General features: G+C 45.1%; 1 protein-coding gene across 18 annotated transcripts in view; it reads left to right on the top strand.

Moving 5' to 3' along the window:
- Nucleotides 1-17,138, top strand: part of PMCA (plasma membrane calcium-transporting ATPase 3) — a 359,249-nt gene that overhangs the window by 327,210 nt on the left and 14,901 nt on the right. For 9 of the 18 annotated variants that reach the window (XM_050170533.3, XM_050170531.3, XM_050170524.3 and 6 more), the window contains one exon: nucleotides 9,730-16,093. The exons of 8 other annotated variants lie outside the window; for them this stretch is intronic. In XM_050170533.3, coding sequence (XP_050026490.1) covers nucleotides 9,730-10,287 — 558 coding nt within the window. In that variant the 3' untranslated portion in view covers nucleotides 10,288-16,093. Of the gene's footprint in view, nucleotides 1-3,591; nucleotides 4,395-9,729; nucleotides 16,094-17,138 lie in introns of those variants that run through there. One more of the 18 variants, XM_050170538.3, reaches the window with a different exon arrangement.

Here is a 17,138-nt window from a genome sequence, read left to right as displayed (position 1 = left end):
GCAGCCTTTTTGGGAAGCAGGTCTTGAGTGATCATCTTAGAAAATATGCCGGGATCATATGTTGCGAAACTGATCGGACAGCAGGTGGCTGCAGATGAGCACGAAACATCCAATACAGAGATGGTGGTATCGGTGGTAAAAGAAGCGTTGCTGAGTGACATGCCTTTCGAAATAACTTGCGTACTTAAACCAAAATTTAAAACAAGAAGAAATACACGGTTATCAGTGATAGTTGCAATGGTATGAGGAACGGCAACTGCGTGTAGCAGGAGAACGTTGACATTAGGAGTCAGCACATAGTCATCATCAGGAACAGATGGGAAACACGTCAAAGGCATACGCAGGGAGGCTTGAGGCTGCAACCGTATGAAGTCTACAGAACATAGACAAGGCTCAGCTGAATTTGGAGGACAGCAGTGAATAGGCAGCTTGAGTTGGAGGAGGCAAGCAGCACTGCCATTCAGTGCTGAATGGTCCAATAAAAAGTCGAGGCTGAAGATCAAGTCACGAGAACATAGTTCCAGAACAGCAAATAAAACGGACATGTTGAAACCAGCAACAGTTATTCGGGCGGTGCGCATGACAAGGATAATGGCCGTTGCTCCATCAGCGACCCGGATAGCACGAGATGCGACAGGTGTAAGTACTTTCTTCAGGCGACAACGAAGATGGTGCTCATCACCGAGATATGGGCTCCAGTGTCAGCAAGTGCTCATCACCGAGATATGGGCTCCAGTGTCAGCAAGTGCTGTAACGAACACACCGTCAACTTCTACATAGACTATATTGCGTCTGGTCAACAGGGTGAGAGAGGCTTTGGCGGAGATGTGGACAATGCAGCGCCACCTCCGGAAGCTGCATCGTTTAGATTTCTGAAGGTATGCGCCCAGGTTGGAATGCGACAGGTGACGAGACTAAGGGAACGACATGGAAAGACCTTGCGGCGAACAGGACTGGTGACTGCTTGGTGACGGTGATTGATGGCGCCATGCAGTCATATCGTCAGTGGCGTGCAGGTTTGGCTTGGCTTGCAGCTGGATAAGCTGAAAATGGCCGTCTGGATGAGGGCTGTTCAAGAATGGCATCGAGGACCAGCAGTTGCGACAGTATCGAGTGACGTGACCAACACGGTTGTTCATCCGGTGTTTGCCACTCTGCCATCTTGCGAGAACCTCGAGGGATCCATTGATATTGAGTATGCATGAGTGAAGGATGCTCAGTTCGCCGGGAACTGGCCACAGTGCAAACTGACTGCAAGCTGACATTGGCAAGTTCTTGGCGCACAATAGCCCGAATAAGGGGAACCATTGAAGCACATGTATCGTTGACAGGTGGGGACAGAGCCACGGGACACGTGGCTTCCAGCTCACGGTGTGCAGTTTTGTCAGCTGCTCTGAAGGCTGCTGCTGCCACAGAGGAGAGTCCTGTCGATCTTGACAAGATGATGTTGCAGCCATATTGGGAAGCTGTGCAAATGACTGATAGATACGGCGGCTTTTCACCTGCCCGAAACACTTGCACTCTGCGATAATGTCATTAACCGAAGTACAGTTCTTACAGATGAGTAAATTGAAGGCGTCATAGCCGGTACCATTTAAGACATGCCCAACTTTTTCAGACTCCGGCATTTCAGCGTTGGCCTTGCAGCAGAGCTCCAGTACGTCTTGTATATAGGTGACATAACTTTTGGTGGATGTCTGAACTCGTAATGCCAACGCTTTCTTGGCGACAACCTTCCGACCCAGTGATTTTCCGAAGAGATCTCGCAGCTTCTGCTTGCAGGTATCCCAGTCACTGAGTTCTTCTTCGTGGTTTTGAAACCACACTCGCGCCAAGTAAAAAAAATTATGTTCATCAGCATCACTTTGGGATCCCATTTGTTGTGGCTGCTCACAGGCTCATATATCTCCAGCCAGTCATCGACGTCGGCGCCATCGGTGCTGCAGAAAGTTCTTGTATTACACGGATGTGTGAGTACGACAGTCAGTGCAGGCGTTTCTGAACTAGGCACCATCTCCTGCGACATTGGTGAAGAACCGAAGCAGCAGCCACTGCGAAGCTCTGTTCCGAGTCGTTACCCCGCACCTCCACCAAATATTTCGAAGAGGAAGTCCAATGCACAAATGTATGTAAACTATTTACATGGCGAAAAGTTTGCGGTAATCAGGCAGGCTGGTACAAAGGTCACAGCTCCAGGAGGCAGTCTACCACTTCACCCAGTCTCCGTCTTGCGTGCACGGTCGTGTCCAAATGCACCGTAAAAAAATTATATATATATATATATATATATATATATATATATATATATATATATATATATATATATATATATATATACACATATATATATATATACACATATATATATATATATGCATGCCTGTCCTATATGCCGATGACATCAAGATTTTGAAAAACATTCACACTGTAGAGGACAGTTGCCGACCTCGAAGAAGTGTTCAATGAAGTGACAACCTTATATGAGTATTTACAAGACATCATAGTAGGAGACAGTTCAATTTAACAGCCTGAGTCCCACAAAGAATCTGGCATCTCTCAATCGTGTAATCTTCCTTTGTGTAATTGTCTTATACTTCACTATCACTATTACTGCTTCGCCTTTCCGGAGAAACTGCAGCCTCTTTCTCTTTCTCTCTCTCTTTTTCTGCGAGTCCTTGTATAAGTGCTGCTTGCGGCTGCGCATGACTGCTATTGATTCTGATTTCGAGTGAATTCGGCTTGGCCTCATTTCGGTTACTAAGCAAATTATACAGAGTGACCCAACTATCATGCTCCAAGATTTAAGAAAAGCAATTGCGTTACTTGAAGGAAACCTCGTGCATATTGTTTCCACTTGGAAACAGTTGAATAGCCACCAGTAATTTTTTCTTTACTGAGGTTTAATAAGGTAATTGTAATTCATTATCTAACTCAACAAGTGCTGTCCTAATTACCAAAAGTCAAGGAGGTATTTGTAGGCACAACCAAATGACCTTAACGCGGCCGAAGCGCCGATCTGACTTTTGCATGAAGTGTGAAAAGCAATGGAATAGGCATAGAATGTTTCAAATCCCTGCTCTGCTCGCATTGCATCGAAAGAATGCCTGTGGAGCTATATCTCGTGCCAGAAACTTGCTTCGAACCAAAGCCAAATTAAAGTGACAGTTTCATTTTTTGTGAGAGTGCATATGTGCTTCAAAAACAGGTTCGTGGCAAGAAATAAAAGCGAAATAAACAGACTGGGAAGGAACCCATGTGTAAAGAAAAGGCGAAACCGATGTGCAAATTGGCAAGTGAGACGTCTGCACAAAACAAGCAAACAAACAGGTTCGTAGTTCCTGTAAACAGGTTCCTGTAAAAACAGATGCAATCACTAATACAGCTTAACCTAATGGTTCTTTGTGTAAGCGTGCTTCTATGAAGAGTGAAATAAGAAAGAAAGGCTGGTCGTGACATTCCTAAGAAGTTGGGCTGCTTCTTTTGAACATTAATGAAGTAATGTTTGCTCTTAGTCATGGTGTTTGTGCTTTTCTAGTCCTTTCTTTCTTCATATGTGCGCGTGGTTCGTGCCTGGTGGCTGTGTCTCTGCAGAACCCAGCTCCTGAGCTGTCAGGAGAGAACATGGATCTGCTGAGCGGAAGCTTAGCACAGCTTCGACGGTTTTCTGCTGCAAGTCACCAAGGCCCCGATGACTTGACCTGCACGGGACCATCAGTGGCAACGCGCTCTCGGAAGCCTCTTTACAGCTCATGAGTTCACGAGTTCAGTCATGAGTTCTGTTGTCACAAGTTCACTCTGTAATCTGCCCATGAACACCCCCCACCCGTGAACACTAATGTGTGCTCACTGAACACTTGGAAATTAGCAGTGCAAAGCTATGTGGAAGGGACCCATGCGCACTTTTGTGGGAGGCATCTTTCTTCTCTTGGAATACTGGACGCACTTCCTATGTGTTCCCACTTTTCTGTCAAACCCTGTTGCTTGTTTTGTTGCATTCAAGCCGTCATCGGCACTACAGCACCATGTACTGGCATTATGGCTTAGTATAGAACATCAATGTAGATTATCTTTGGGCTCTTCAGTTTGCAAACGTGTTGTGCCAGAGGATGTGCGAAGCCATTTGTGTTGAATTTCCTCTTCTCACCATCACATGGCTTGTTATTGTGTACATGCAAATTCTAAAGGCTATTGTTCAGACCTTTCTTTAAATCACATTTGTTGAAAGAACCTTTTCTAAATTTCACTTTTTTGGGGATAGTGCAAGGAACATTTTTTTTTAATTTATGTCTCTTCTAGTCTTAATGATCTAGTCTTAATGATTCAGCATGGAGAACACTGAGGTTTTTTTATTTTTTCTTAAAATGTGTGAAATAAATTGCCTTTAGCTACATGTAGCATTGGTTATCTATTAGTTCTGTTGATATATGTACACATAGCTGTTATTGCAATGAGATTAACGAACTGCTTACAAACTAAGTTTTGCAGATTATAATAGTTTGCAAACTTAGGCCTCATCTTTGTCTTGGTGGTGTGTGTGTGTGTGTGTGTTTTTGTGTACGTTTTTTTTTTCTTTATTCTGAACTGTCAGCTGAAGCCTTGACCATGTCCAGTTGCATACCTGTAGTACCTTACGAATGCTTGGTATAGAGGTGCCCTGTGCAGGGTGCTGCAGTTGAGCCAGGCTCTGGCGGATTGATTGAGCTCCAGTGGGGGATTCTTCGCAACTTGAGTTTGTATTGGGTATTGTGAACATCATCCGAAAATTACAAGTGCTACTGGGGGAGCGTGCACCCTTCCAATACCAAAGTGCTTTTCTTTTTGTCTAGACATCTCCTTCTTTAAGGTTGTGGTGCAAGCAAGCAACTGTAAATTTCCAGCGCTATAATCGGTATAATATTAATTTTGCTGCTTTGAAACAGCAACCTGCCGTTTCCCTTTTCTTTCCCTTTATTTTTTTCTTGGAAAAGGGCTAGGGAAGCACAATTACAAGCAGGCAAATTGCGTTCCCACCTTGAATGTGCTCAGTTAATGTCTGTATGGTGTGCCATGGCCAGTCAGTGCAGTTTACAAGTCAGGTGGCCCTGTCACGTGTGGATGTGTGTGTTACTTCTGCTCAGTCTTTGTGAGCGCACATATCACAGTGGTGGGGTATGTGTGTGCACAAAGTTTATGACATATTTACTTCTCTTTTTTTTGCCCCCTTTCTTACTTCACCAAAGTCAGGTTTCCCTGCTACTTTTTACCATCACCATTGACCATCGGGGGTGGAGTCTCTTGGGCAGAAATGCTCCACCAGCATGTCTGCTGCTCACGACATTCGTTTCTTTTGATGTCAGTTGAAGAAACGGGGGGTTGAGTGGATGGGTGGCGGGGAACATTCTCGCTATCTTTCTCTCTCTATCAGGATCTCTCCTTCATTCGACGCCCTTTATTGCCACCCCCATGGGTCCCGCACTTCGTCGTTCCCTTCCTGCCTTCTACCGCACTGCAGACGTCACTCGTCTTCCTGACCTCTGTTTATTTTTTTCTTTCTACAACAGTGTTGCCACTATATTCTAGGCTAATGGTCCCTCTGTGCATTTTGCTTTCCTTCCTTTGGTCGGTTTCCTTCCTTCCTTGCCTTCCTTTCCCGCACTTGTGGTTTTCACTTATACCTGAGCTTCCACTCTGGATAGGCAGGGGTCTCGTGCATTTATGCTGCAGTGTCAGAAAGACTGCAAGCTTCTGACAGTTTACTGATTTGCACTTGAAAGGCTTTAAAAGGTGGAGCCATTTCAAGGTTCCACTGAGAAGTCACGTTTTATGCACCACCATCGGCAACAACAACAGAGAGGCCATGTCCGCACTTCATGGTGAGGAAAGGCTTCTTTGAAGAGACAGAAAAATATATATACATTCCGGTGAAGAGACTGTGAAGATGTGCCAAAGAAGACACTTTGAAGAGCTGAGCAAAGGAATTAAAATGTAGCTTTCTGCGCTCTCCCCTTAGGGCGACAGTTGAAGAGGACAGTTTTTGGCAGCCAGTGGATTGAAAGTTTGTTGAAATTTAAACCTTTGGGGCTGTGTGAACCTTAAAAGTTGCTTGCATCCTTGCGCAGTTCTCAAGACAAGCTCTTGAAGAGAAGCTAATTTTGACTATCGGATTTCAGACTGCGGCAGTGCTGTCCTATCTCACGCCCTCGTCTGTCTTCCTACCTTACCTCTGCCTCCTTTGCCTTGCCTCTGTCCACAAATGTCTTGTTGCCCAAAACTTTATACATACCACCTCTTTCCCTTTCTTTTTTTCTCTTCTGTAGTTTCCTGCCTTTCAGCATGTCCTCAGCGCAGAGCTGTGCATTTTCACCTATTTTGAGTTTGCAGGCCTAGTTTCGTTACATATTTCATACACAAACCCTCCCGCTCATTTTCACTTTTTTCTTTTTTAATTATTATTGTTGTCTTTTAGATTCTTAGAAGCACAGCCCTTCCAAATTCGCTCCTGACCATTTCCTCACACTGACATACAGGGACGAGGATAACATCTCTTTTAGTTTTTTTTTAATTTTGTGCCTCCGATGCCATTTTGTAAAGTGCAAAATGTTTATTAATCTTAATTCATATTAATCCTTATGTGATGGTGGAGCAGGCTTCTTATTTCATGTTTTCAAACACATGCAGTGCATAGCTCACCTACTTGTTTGCTACAAAGATTTATGCTGCCAGTTTCTCCTGTATTTTTGGGAGTTGGTAAGCCATAGCAGCTAGTTCTGGACTGAATGCCACAATTTCTTGCTGAATACTGTTGCAATCTACCAGCCGCATAGAACATTACTAAAGCACATAATAATGCTTGAAAATAAGATGTTTGATGTTGCCATAATAATGTGGATGTATCTGAGGTTGTGCTTAAAAGAACAACTTCAGACCAGTAGCATATAGACTGTAAGGGTATGTATACACATACATAATACCTCACATTGCTCTTAAGAAAAAAAAGAGCTCATTGACTTTGCAGCTCCCGGCTCACATTATTGGAAATGCATGATTTCGCTCAAGACGCTTTTGGTTTAAAGATGGTTTGACTTATGCACTACACTGTTCTACATAAGGAGACTGCATGCCTACAAAAGGTTTAGTGTAGGTGCTATTGAAAGAGCTTCACCAAGGACATTTTGTTCAAGCTTGCGTGACTGTTCAGTGGTCATGGTCTTGTCAGTCATTTCCTAAAAGCTTTGAACTCATTCTGAGTGAGTGTTAGCTTTATTACTGAATTGTCTCCATTACGCAGACTCGCAGTTTAGTTTGCCGAAGGTTGCCTTCGTGCCAGATTTATTTTTTATTTTTTTCTCGTTTGGCATTCAGTACTGGTTGCATTGCCATGCCTGTTTTATTGAAGTGGTTTAATGCATTGAAATATGGTGATAAATGACAGGTGACTTCCCTTCCTTCTTTTCTTAAATATTCATGTTGTTGCTTTTCGAGGGACCCTGCTCCACCATGTCAATGTCACAGTTCTCTGAGGCACATGCATTACGTACCCTGTTGCTCCCACAACTACTCCGGTGACCTTTCCCTGGACCCGAGTGGCTGTGCGGGCCAGTTCTGTCTGTGTTCTCTCTTTTTATAACTTTCTGTCATTCTACGTTAGCAACACTGTTACCATACATTCTGTTTCTTCCTTTTTTCATTTCTTTGTTTGTTTGTTTGCTTTCTCGCTGCTTGTAGGCGCAGGGAACACTGCTGACGTGTCATGTGACAACACCCTACTTACCCGACTGACGATACTTACTGGTCTATGCCAACACATACAGTTCATTAACATGGCACAAACTCCTCCCAGTTGCTCTGATGCCTTCTTTTGGGCTAGATGGGGACAACATGGTGATCACAGTACCTAATACATGCAAAGACTGCCAAGGGCTCTAAAGCACCATCGAGGGAGCAATCAGTAGGGGCAGAAAATTAGAATAAAGGGAATAAAAAGGGAGGGCACAGGGAGGGGAAAGAAGTCTTATGTCTCCACGTGCTGTCCAACCTGATACCACCACAGCCACGTGCAACAGGCCAATATACTACTCCAGTGCCATGGGACAAGTCTGTGTACCTACCAACAACCACTGCATCCTGTCTGGCACACATTCTCAATACAAAAAAAAAAAGCATGCTTGGTGCTATTACTAAACACGGCTCTCACTCTCTCTCTCTCTCTTTGACCTTTTATTTTGTCACTTAACTGCTGCTGCTGTTACAGTTTTCTTGGTTACATGTTTCCAAGCTTGCGTGCTGCATATCTAGTTTTATTTGTTTTGATTTTGCTTTGATCTTTGAGATGTCTTCAGTACTGATCACAATGAACAATTATTATTTCCTCTAGATTTTATTAGCTCAGTTTTGCCTTGTTTCTGAATGTGGCCCTTGTGTGGCCTCTCGTTTTTTTTTTTCTTGTTTTATTACTAGCTCTAATCGACAACCTTGCATCCCGGAGAAAACATACTACATCAGCAATTTTTCGTCTCTTCAATCACCGATTTTGCTTCTTATCCGTGTGATGTGTAACACTTGTTTCTGCTTATTTGCACTCGTGTGAAGAGACAGAAAATTGTGGTTGCTTTCCTTTTCTGGTTTTCTTTCTTTTTTTGTTTCTTCGTCTTCTATTTGGTTTTCCCATGACTGAGAGAGGGGGTGCATGTGGCCAAAACGTTTGTCTTACTATACATATTTTTTTTTTCTTTAAATACCACAGTGCTGCTTCACTGTTTTTTGCTCACGCTCTCTTTTTGTGCTTTTCAGTTCATTTGTTTGCATCCAGCCTTTGCTTCTGACACCGTAGGCACAGAGTTCTGAGCGAGAAAAAAACAACAACAACAGAGAGACGTTTGCTTTTTCCCTTTTTACTCGCTTGACTTCTGCCTGCTTGGTGATGGTAGTCCGTTCTTTTGTTTCTCTCCTTGCCTTGCCTAACAAAATTAACGCTGCACTCTACCAGCTGTAGGCATGAGCGACACTGCGGAAACACTGCCATTTGAGGAAATGGTCAGGTACTGAAGAGAAGGTCTTGTTGCGTTTGCAGGTAGAAGCACGTCTTCTTTTTTTTTCCTCTCCGCACATGCCACATGAGCTTGGGGAGCCTGAAAAAATTTTCTTATTATTATCGTTGCAAGTAGGTATACACTACACTTGCTGTCTGTGTCTGGATTTCAAATAGTTTGCCTGAGAAGGGCGACTTTCAGTGGGTGACACGAATGTGTAACGGTTAATATTGAGTGTTGTAACGCCTTGTTCATTACTAGGATGAACATAAAAGCACTTCCCATTAAGCAGTGCTGTATGGATGCCAAATAGAAATCGGACTGCTCGCTTTTATTCTTGGTTCCATTAAGCCTTGGACTGCTCTATCTGTTGCAAGAAAAGGCATCCACTTGCTCCGCAGTTCTTATGGTGTTGCTTCACCAGAAAGAGTCTTTATTGGTTCAAAAATAATAGGAAGCTGGAACAAGTGAGGAGGCTCCTTGGTCATGCGCAGAGGAAAAAAAAAAAAAAAAAACTCTTGGAACGTGGCTTCAATAAATCCTGCCATTGTGACTTGTGCATCTGGTTTTTATTTTTTGGTGTCATTTTTTTTCTCCTTTCACTTTTTCTTTCCTGCCCCTGGCCCTCCTTCCCTCTCTCTCTCGCCATTGTTCTTCCTCCTTTCCCCATTCTCTCCTTCCCTCAAAACGTTCAAAACTGGTGGATTGGTGGACCATGCAGCTTCGGGTAGTGAAGGCATTTAAGAGCACACTGGAGGACATGGAGGACCAGCGTAGCATTCATAGCCTGCACAGCTTGCACAGCTCCCGCAGCCACCCAGGGGGAGCACGGCCCATGTCGGACATCAGCTTCATCGATGAAGATGCCAAGAGCCCTTCGCCACAGAGTGACCAGCTGCTGCCACCTCCTTCAGCGGCAGGACTGGTGGCCGCTGCCGATGTGTCATCGCCCAAGCACATAGGAGGTGGCAACGGCCGGGCTACGTCTGCCCGCGAAGCTCTGCTATTCTTACGCCGGGGACCTAGCCTGAACAGTGGCAACCACATGCCATCGTCACTGGAGTTTGCCCCCCTCGTGGCCGAGCGCAGCAACTCGTCGGCGCCGGCAACTCCACGCTCGCCGCTCAGTGCCTCGTCATCAAGCTCGTCTACATCGGCCTCTTCGTCAGCCGCTGCACCTGACAACAACAACCGAGCAAGCTTCTCAAACCCTCTCACGCAAGGCTACAACCTGCTGGCCGAGCCACCCGTGAGCAAGCTACACGAGACAAGCATCTGATGGAAGGGCCCTCCTACCCTCCTCCAACCTAGCAGTCTCTGGCACGGCAATGTCGCCACTCGAAGCCAGGCTCTCGCGCGGGCGCTGGAGCCGATGCTCGGTGGCACAGTTGACTCGAGGCCACTAGTGCATCGTCATGTGTAGGACATATACAGCCAGACTAGCCGGCACGTCCTTAGAAAACAACACATCGAAGGCGCTGCTTTGGCCACCCAAAAGAGGTGGGCGGGCACGCCCTTAAGTGCAGTGCATGCCGCAGAAGGTGGTGACTTTTCACTCATAAGGGCCACGGGCATTGCCAGCCGCGGTTTTCTGTGTTCCTGTATTGCGCTCAAGGACTGACCTATCTTTGAGATAATGCTTGTGAATGCGCATCCACCCTCTCTACACTCCGGTTTCATAAGCACTTCATTTCTCGGTGCACTGTACAACTGAGCCTCTGCTTATGGCCCTCGGCTCCTCAAAACAGGCCTGTAGTGTTGCAGGTCAGCTCTGTGTCATCAGAGAAGCATAGGCAATGGCATGTCCATCGTTTTTCATCAACTTAAATGCGACCGTAAGTGCTTGATTCTTTTCCCTTTAGACCAGTGGCTTCCCCATGGCCTCGATCGGTAACCGCCTCTGCCAAGTTGCACAGAACTGCCGCAGCTCATTGTGTGTAGGAGCGTTGAATCTAGCGATGCGCTTTTGCTTTCCCTGCGCATCCCTTGTAGCACTTATAGTGCTTGCTGCAAATTTAACCTGGAAAAATTTTGGCTCTTGACACGCGATTGTCTTAGCTGCAGGAAAGGATCAAGTTATTTGACAGGCCTGTACATTTCATGCATAATTGTAATGTGCACTTCAGTCCACAGTTGCTGCCATTTGATAGAGTAATGTGAGCGACAAGTTTTAGCCGCCAATACCTGCATTTTCCACCGTGTAGCTGCACTGTTATGCAGATATTTGAGCACTTTCCACTGAGCCTTCCCCATGGTTGTAACTACTGCAAATTCCAAAGAAAGAAATCTACCACTCTCTTAATTAAGAGCCTAGCTACAACATTTATAAGGGATTTTCCGATACATCTATACTCTCTAGTATAGGCGACTTCCGGATATGCTTACTCAGGTAGTGGCATTGTAGACAAGAGCAGCAGTTCTTATACACAAACATTGCCACAAGACTCTGTGGTCATGTGGTTGCGTGCTAAAAAAATAAAGCCAACTCGTAGGTCGCAATTGTCTCTCACGGCAACAGCTGTCTGTGGGCAGGTGAAGCTCTGTGGTGTTAGCTCTGGCCTCGAGGGATGTCTCCTGTGCCCCGAGTGAAGCCCAGCACTGCAGCAGGGGTGCAAGGCATGGTCTCTGGCCCACCACTGACTGCCACCACTCGACCTGCCAATTTATTGCTGTCGATGGAGGCACTGCCAATCACCTTCCCCAGTTTCACTTCCCATCCCACCATTCCCCCATGAGGACAGTCCAGCCCACTTGCCCCCCTTGTATACAGGCTGGGAAACCCATGAGTGTGCGCGTCTGCCTGCCCGCTGACTCTGCCTCTCCAGCCAGGGTCCTTTGCAAGAATTCTACAACGAGAACAGCAGACATATGCATGTGAAAGGAAACAGTGCAGCCTCGAGTCTCCAGGAAGCGGGTCGGTCTCCACAGACCACTGCTGTGTCCTGACAAAAGACGAAGGAGAAAGTGCACACATCATAGCAGCGACTTCAATCGGTCCAGCGTTGCCGTAGCCTCTAACACCGAGTTTATCCTGTAACTGTGCTCCGGACATAGTTATTTTATTTATCTGCTGTCCTGTGTGTTTAGTGCTTACACAGTCAGGATCTGGAGTTCCTCTGATTTTCATTGTTTTCCTTGGACACATTCTTCAGTGAAATTTTGAGTGTTTGCATGTTATTCTCGGTAGACCTTCCCTGCCTTACCCTCTCCCTTTCCTTGTTGATAACTGTGTGTTGGCTAGTACGGTCATTGCTTATTGCGCATCTTTTTTCTGGTCGGAAGCTTCGTCATCTGTTCAGTCCAGTATTCTGCAGTTGATGTTGTCTTTGCCTTGTTTCTTGTCGATATGGGTGCCTGGACATTAGGCCAGGCCAATGCCATACTGTTTTGCTTTGCGGAGGAACCACCGTGTTGTTTCTTGTTGGATGTTGGACCTTGTGCAAAGGCGCCCAAAAAGTGTGATATTTTCGCGCACACATCACAAAACGTGCACTCTAAGAACCCTATCCTCTTTTATCTTTCCAGTGTTACTACCGAGTCTCTGTCAGGTTTGCACATATGTACAGACGTGTGTGGGCGTGTCGCTCGCAATTCGTCGGACACTGTGGAGGCCCTCCTCTTTTTTGCAGCACAGTTCTCGTTTACAGAGCATCTCTCTCATTCTTTTGCATTGGTTACTGTTCATCACTTTCCTTCACTCCTAGCCTCTATGCCCTCTTGTGGCAAAGGACAAACCCTTTTTAGGTGTTTCTAATACGATAAAGAGAACAACTGAAAGGTGGAATTGAAGTTGTTTGTTTTTGTTTTGTTTTTTACCCTAATTGTAGGATGTCATACTCTTGAAGATGCTGCCACTTGCCATTTTCAATTTATTTTTTTATTTTTTTGCTTTCGAAGTGAGCCAACATTGCATGCTTTGGCTATGGGGTCATAGGCTGGCCACCAGCAGCATAGCCTGGCCCTGGCTGTTTTTGCTCGCAGACCACGAGGTGTTTCAAGAAACGAATGCAATATGAAACACACAAGCGAGAAAACGAAAGCTTCCTCCCAGATGCATGTGGCTTGAGCCCTTTATTGTGAATGCCACTCGAACATTCATTGTTTTTAATTTGTGTTCCCTTTCGCCTCCCTCTCCAGCTTTCACCCACCCCTGAAATGACTCCATAGCTTTCATGCACTGATCTTAAGGCAGCTCCCACAGAGGCACGATTGACCAGATACACCAATCCCCATAGCTTGGTTTAACGTAGCGTCTGTCGTCTTCGTACTGCTCTTTGCAGAGATGCAATTCTCTGCCAACGAGGTATCTACCATTCACGTGGGGAAAGTGAACAAGCATTGGAGGGAGCAAGAGCAAAAACTGAGATGGGCGACGAGAACTTACCACACATAGCCTGCATTCAAACTTTTCTAGCTTTGTAGTAGGTGGTGCCATCTGGTATGTGCACACTCTTGCGCACTTTGTGCGTGCAGCAGAAAGGGTGCCATTGTTTCCTTTACACACGAATGCTCATGCTGCTCTGTGTAGGGTGTAATCCTTGTCATGCATTTTTGGCATGCAGCAGTGGACACAGCAGTGTGGGCAGGAAGTGCTGACAAGGAGACAGATATGCAACTTGCGCGAATTGTCTCCTGCCATGACGCGTGGTGTGTTATTGCATGTCAGTGTGAGTGTCCTTCGACTGTCCTTTTTTTTTACTCCCTTCTGCACTTAGTGTCAGGCTCCTTTGGACTGTGAACCAAAGCATAGCGCATCCATATTTCTTGGTGGTTTTACATTTCACCGCAGTGATGTTCCATAAAAGTACCGGCCAGGGCCAAAAATACTATGTGCATCTTTCTGCTGCTGCATAGCTTATACTGAGGCGGCTTAGCTACATAGAGATCGAGGGCAGGCTTAAGTTCACGGATCTTAGAAAACATTGGAAGGCTAGACTAAGCGGGAACACTGTCAAATTTCATTTGGAATTGCAGATAGGAAAGAGCAAGGCCATTGACAGTGCTGTTCCAGCCGTTGACATCAGTTTGTGGAACGTTGGTGACTGGTCATGCTTGATTAGTTGAGTCCCGACTTGGACAGCTTATTAGCGTGCTCATGCCTGCACCCTAATTGCTGTGCAGCTCTGTTAAGCCGCACTGTGCTAGCCCTAATCTGCTAGCCTTTGCAGCTCTACTGCCCTCGGTTAAACCCGAGTCCTTTGAGCCTTTCCTGATCCATAGTTCTTTTGCGGGCGCCTAACTTTTTGCCATCAGTGACCACATATATAGCAGCACATTTGCCTGGAGCAGCAAGGATGACAGTGCTTTCGCATTCGACATCAAGGTCATTCTTGCATCCTTGAGTCGCACACATTGTTGCAACAGAACAAGCTTATTTTGTTCTTCCTCCATGAAAGGCTTCTTGTCAGTTTTACGTTTAATGCGCTGGATGTCCCCCTGATGTCTTGTATGGGTGATTGGCTTTGCAGTGAGAGAATCAAGTACCAGTCTTCCTGTAACTTTGGGTGTTGGGCCAGAGCAGTTTTTTTGGCAGTGATCGTTAGCAAAGCAAAGTTGCCATGCTGCCCATACCTACTCGATCATGTTGGCCTCTGTTCCCTCCTATCCTTCACTATTGTTATCATGGCTGCTGTTCAGGCACGTGTTGCTTTTGTATGCACACTCACGGACCGACAAATGCCGCACATCTTGTTTACCTATGCTTTAGGAGGGGTCGCGTTTATGAGGTTCTTGTGGGTCTCTTTTCTTCGTCATCTTTTCCTCAAGATATTCTATGTGTGTTTGCATCTTGGTGGTCACAGAGCACGAACAAACAATATAGACATGTAGGCAGGCCAGTGTAAACTTTAGAAATGAGTACAAATATTCTGTTTCCACTTTGCTCTATTGCGGAATTCCCGCAGCACCGGCACGTTGTTGTGGGGAGAAAAGGTCAGTAAAGAAACGAGAAACGTTTATCGGGAAGGGTGGTGAAGTGGCTAAAGAAAGCAGAAAAATGGCTTCTCAAGAAGTCAATTGACTTCGGTGAATGGTTAAAAGTGTAGGGCTCTCTTCCTGACCAAGCCCCCGTCAATGGCCCCTACCACAACACCCCATGCCTCGCCAACCTACGCACGATGTCTATATGCTCTTGTGTGACTGGAGAAGTATGTGCATGCGCAATTAACTGGCATTTAGCTTTGAACAAGGGGGATACCACTATTCTGCTTGCAACGGCGACAGGTGGGATTTGCGCGCAGCTTTCTTCTCGTAGCCGAAGCAGTATACCATAGCTGGCTAGCTTGTGTTTTTAAACACAGACTTAGAGGAACTTGTGAGAATAACTTCGTCTTTTGCAGAAGCTCTTGCATATGAAGCAATACCTTAGCATCATTGTAAGATATCTTTATTTTTCTTTGTTTTTTGTTTTGCTGTGGTGGTGGCTCTGGGAGAGGAATGGGGAGCTTGGAACCATTTCTGACTCTTTAGTCTCACTGCCCGTCAAGAAAGCACACAAAACTTGGACTTACGTTTGTTTGTTGGTTGGTCAGTCTGTGAATTTTATGAGAGAGAGCGCAAGAGCGTCCATTGGGACGTGTCTTACTGTATGGTGGCGTTACGAGATGTGACATATTTTTTAATGAAGGGCTCATTGCAACTGGTCACAAGGTATGATGCTGTGTGTAGTCAGGTATATTGCTCTTTACAAATACTCCCGTTATTATCATTTTCAAAACCTCTAACAGACTGCCTGTTCAAGTCTTCACACGAGTTATTGGCGCGTTGGTGGATTGTTACAGATGCCTTGTTATAAAGTTGTTCTATTGTGTGTGGAGGAGACTTGCTGCATTTCTCACAAACGGTTTTCTTGTGAGACTTCTTGCGTTTAGTGTAAATATGGAGTAACGAGCTGTAATCTAGCCAATGTTTCACTCTGACAAAGAGCAAAATGAACATGGTGGAAGGAAAGCCCTTGTTTCTCTGTTTTCTTTCCTGTGGTTAAGCAAGTAAAGGGAAACCTGATGTACAAAAGAGGTGATCAAGTGCAGCTCTGTACACGAGGTACAATAGAACGGTATATTAAACTGGAGATCCTGGAAAACTGACACCAAATGGCCGTCCTTCTTTCCTTCCTGTCACTGTGTGACGGGAAGGTATTCTTTTTCTCAGATCTGAACCTCCTATATATTGCAAAACATATGTGGAGGTAAGCCACTGAATGCAAGCTTTGCAAGATGAAACCTACCAGTGGCCTAAAGACATCAGAGAAATGTAATATCGGCTAAGAGAAATGAAATATCAGCAGGCCTTGCTGCCTAGTATCATAGTGAGCTGATTTAATGCAGTTGCTATGCGAGAAAAACCAACTGTCAAGCTGTGTAGCTAGGGTCATGCATGTTTGGTTTTTGTTTGCATTACTGACCTGTAATGCTGCAATCTTTCTGTTGGTGCTGCTAAAGGACCTCTTGCCACAGTGACTTATCAAGAGCTTGTTTATATATCTAGATATTTTTTTTATTGCCTCTGATGTCACAGAATGACATTAATGGTATTTGCAACACTTTGCTGCAGAGGAAAATGTTGCGGATTTGGTTCCCAGCCGTGATAGCCATACTCTGATTGAGCAGTAATGAAGAAATGTCATTTACTGTGGCAACTTGCCAGCTGAGATTTCAGCACAGGTATCCTACCTGGAAAGCACTCCATAATTGTCCTCCATAATTATGTGATGTTCAAACCAGTCAATCACTAAAGGAACTGGCAAACATTATTCTACAGATCTCCTGTGGCTGCCCTCGGTCATTATTACAGAATGTGTTACAGTTACTCTTCATATATCGCTCGCTTGCTGTTGTTGCACAGTTTATTATATTACAAGGACAGTCACTGTCATGCTTTAGCACTATATAAGTGACGGTAGCTTTGGATAGTGCTATATTTGGTGACAGAATTGACATAGGTCGGTGAAGTTTGAGGATAATGGTGAACCAGGCATGATCGCTCACATCAGCATTGTTAATTTAGGTATCAGTTCAGTATGAACATGTGAATGCCCCACTATATAATGTGCTAACCTTGTGCCAATAGTTCCGACAGTAGAATCGCTATAAGTGAAAAAAAAAATGTGTGTCTGTATATATATATATATAT

The sequence above is a fragment of the Dermacentor andersoni genome, chromosome 6 (assembly GCF_023375885.2).
Source record: "Dermacentor andersoni chromosome 6, qqDerAnde1_hic_scaffold, whole genome shotgun sequence".
NCBI lineage: Eukaryota > Metazoa > Arthropoda > Arachnida > Ixodida > Ixodidae > Dermacentor > Dermacentor andersoni.
The sequence above is the reverse complement of the archived record's forward strand: the minus strand, read 5'-3'. Positions and strand labels throughout refer to the sequence as shown.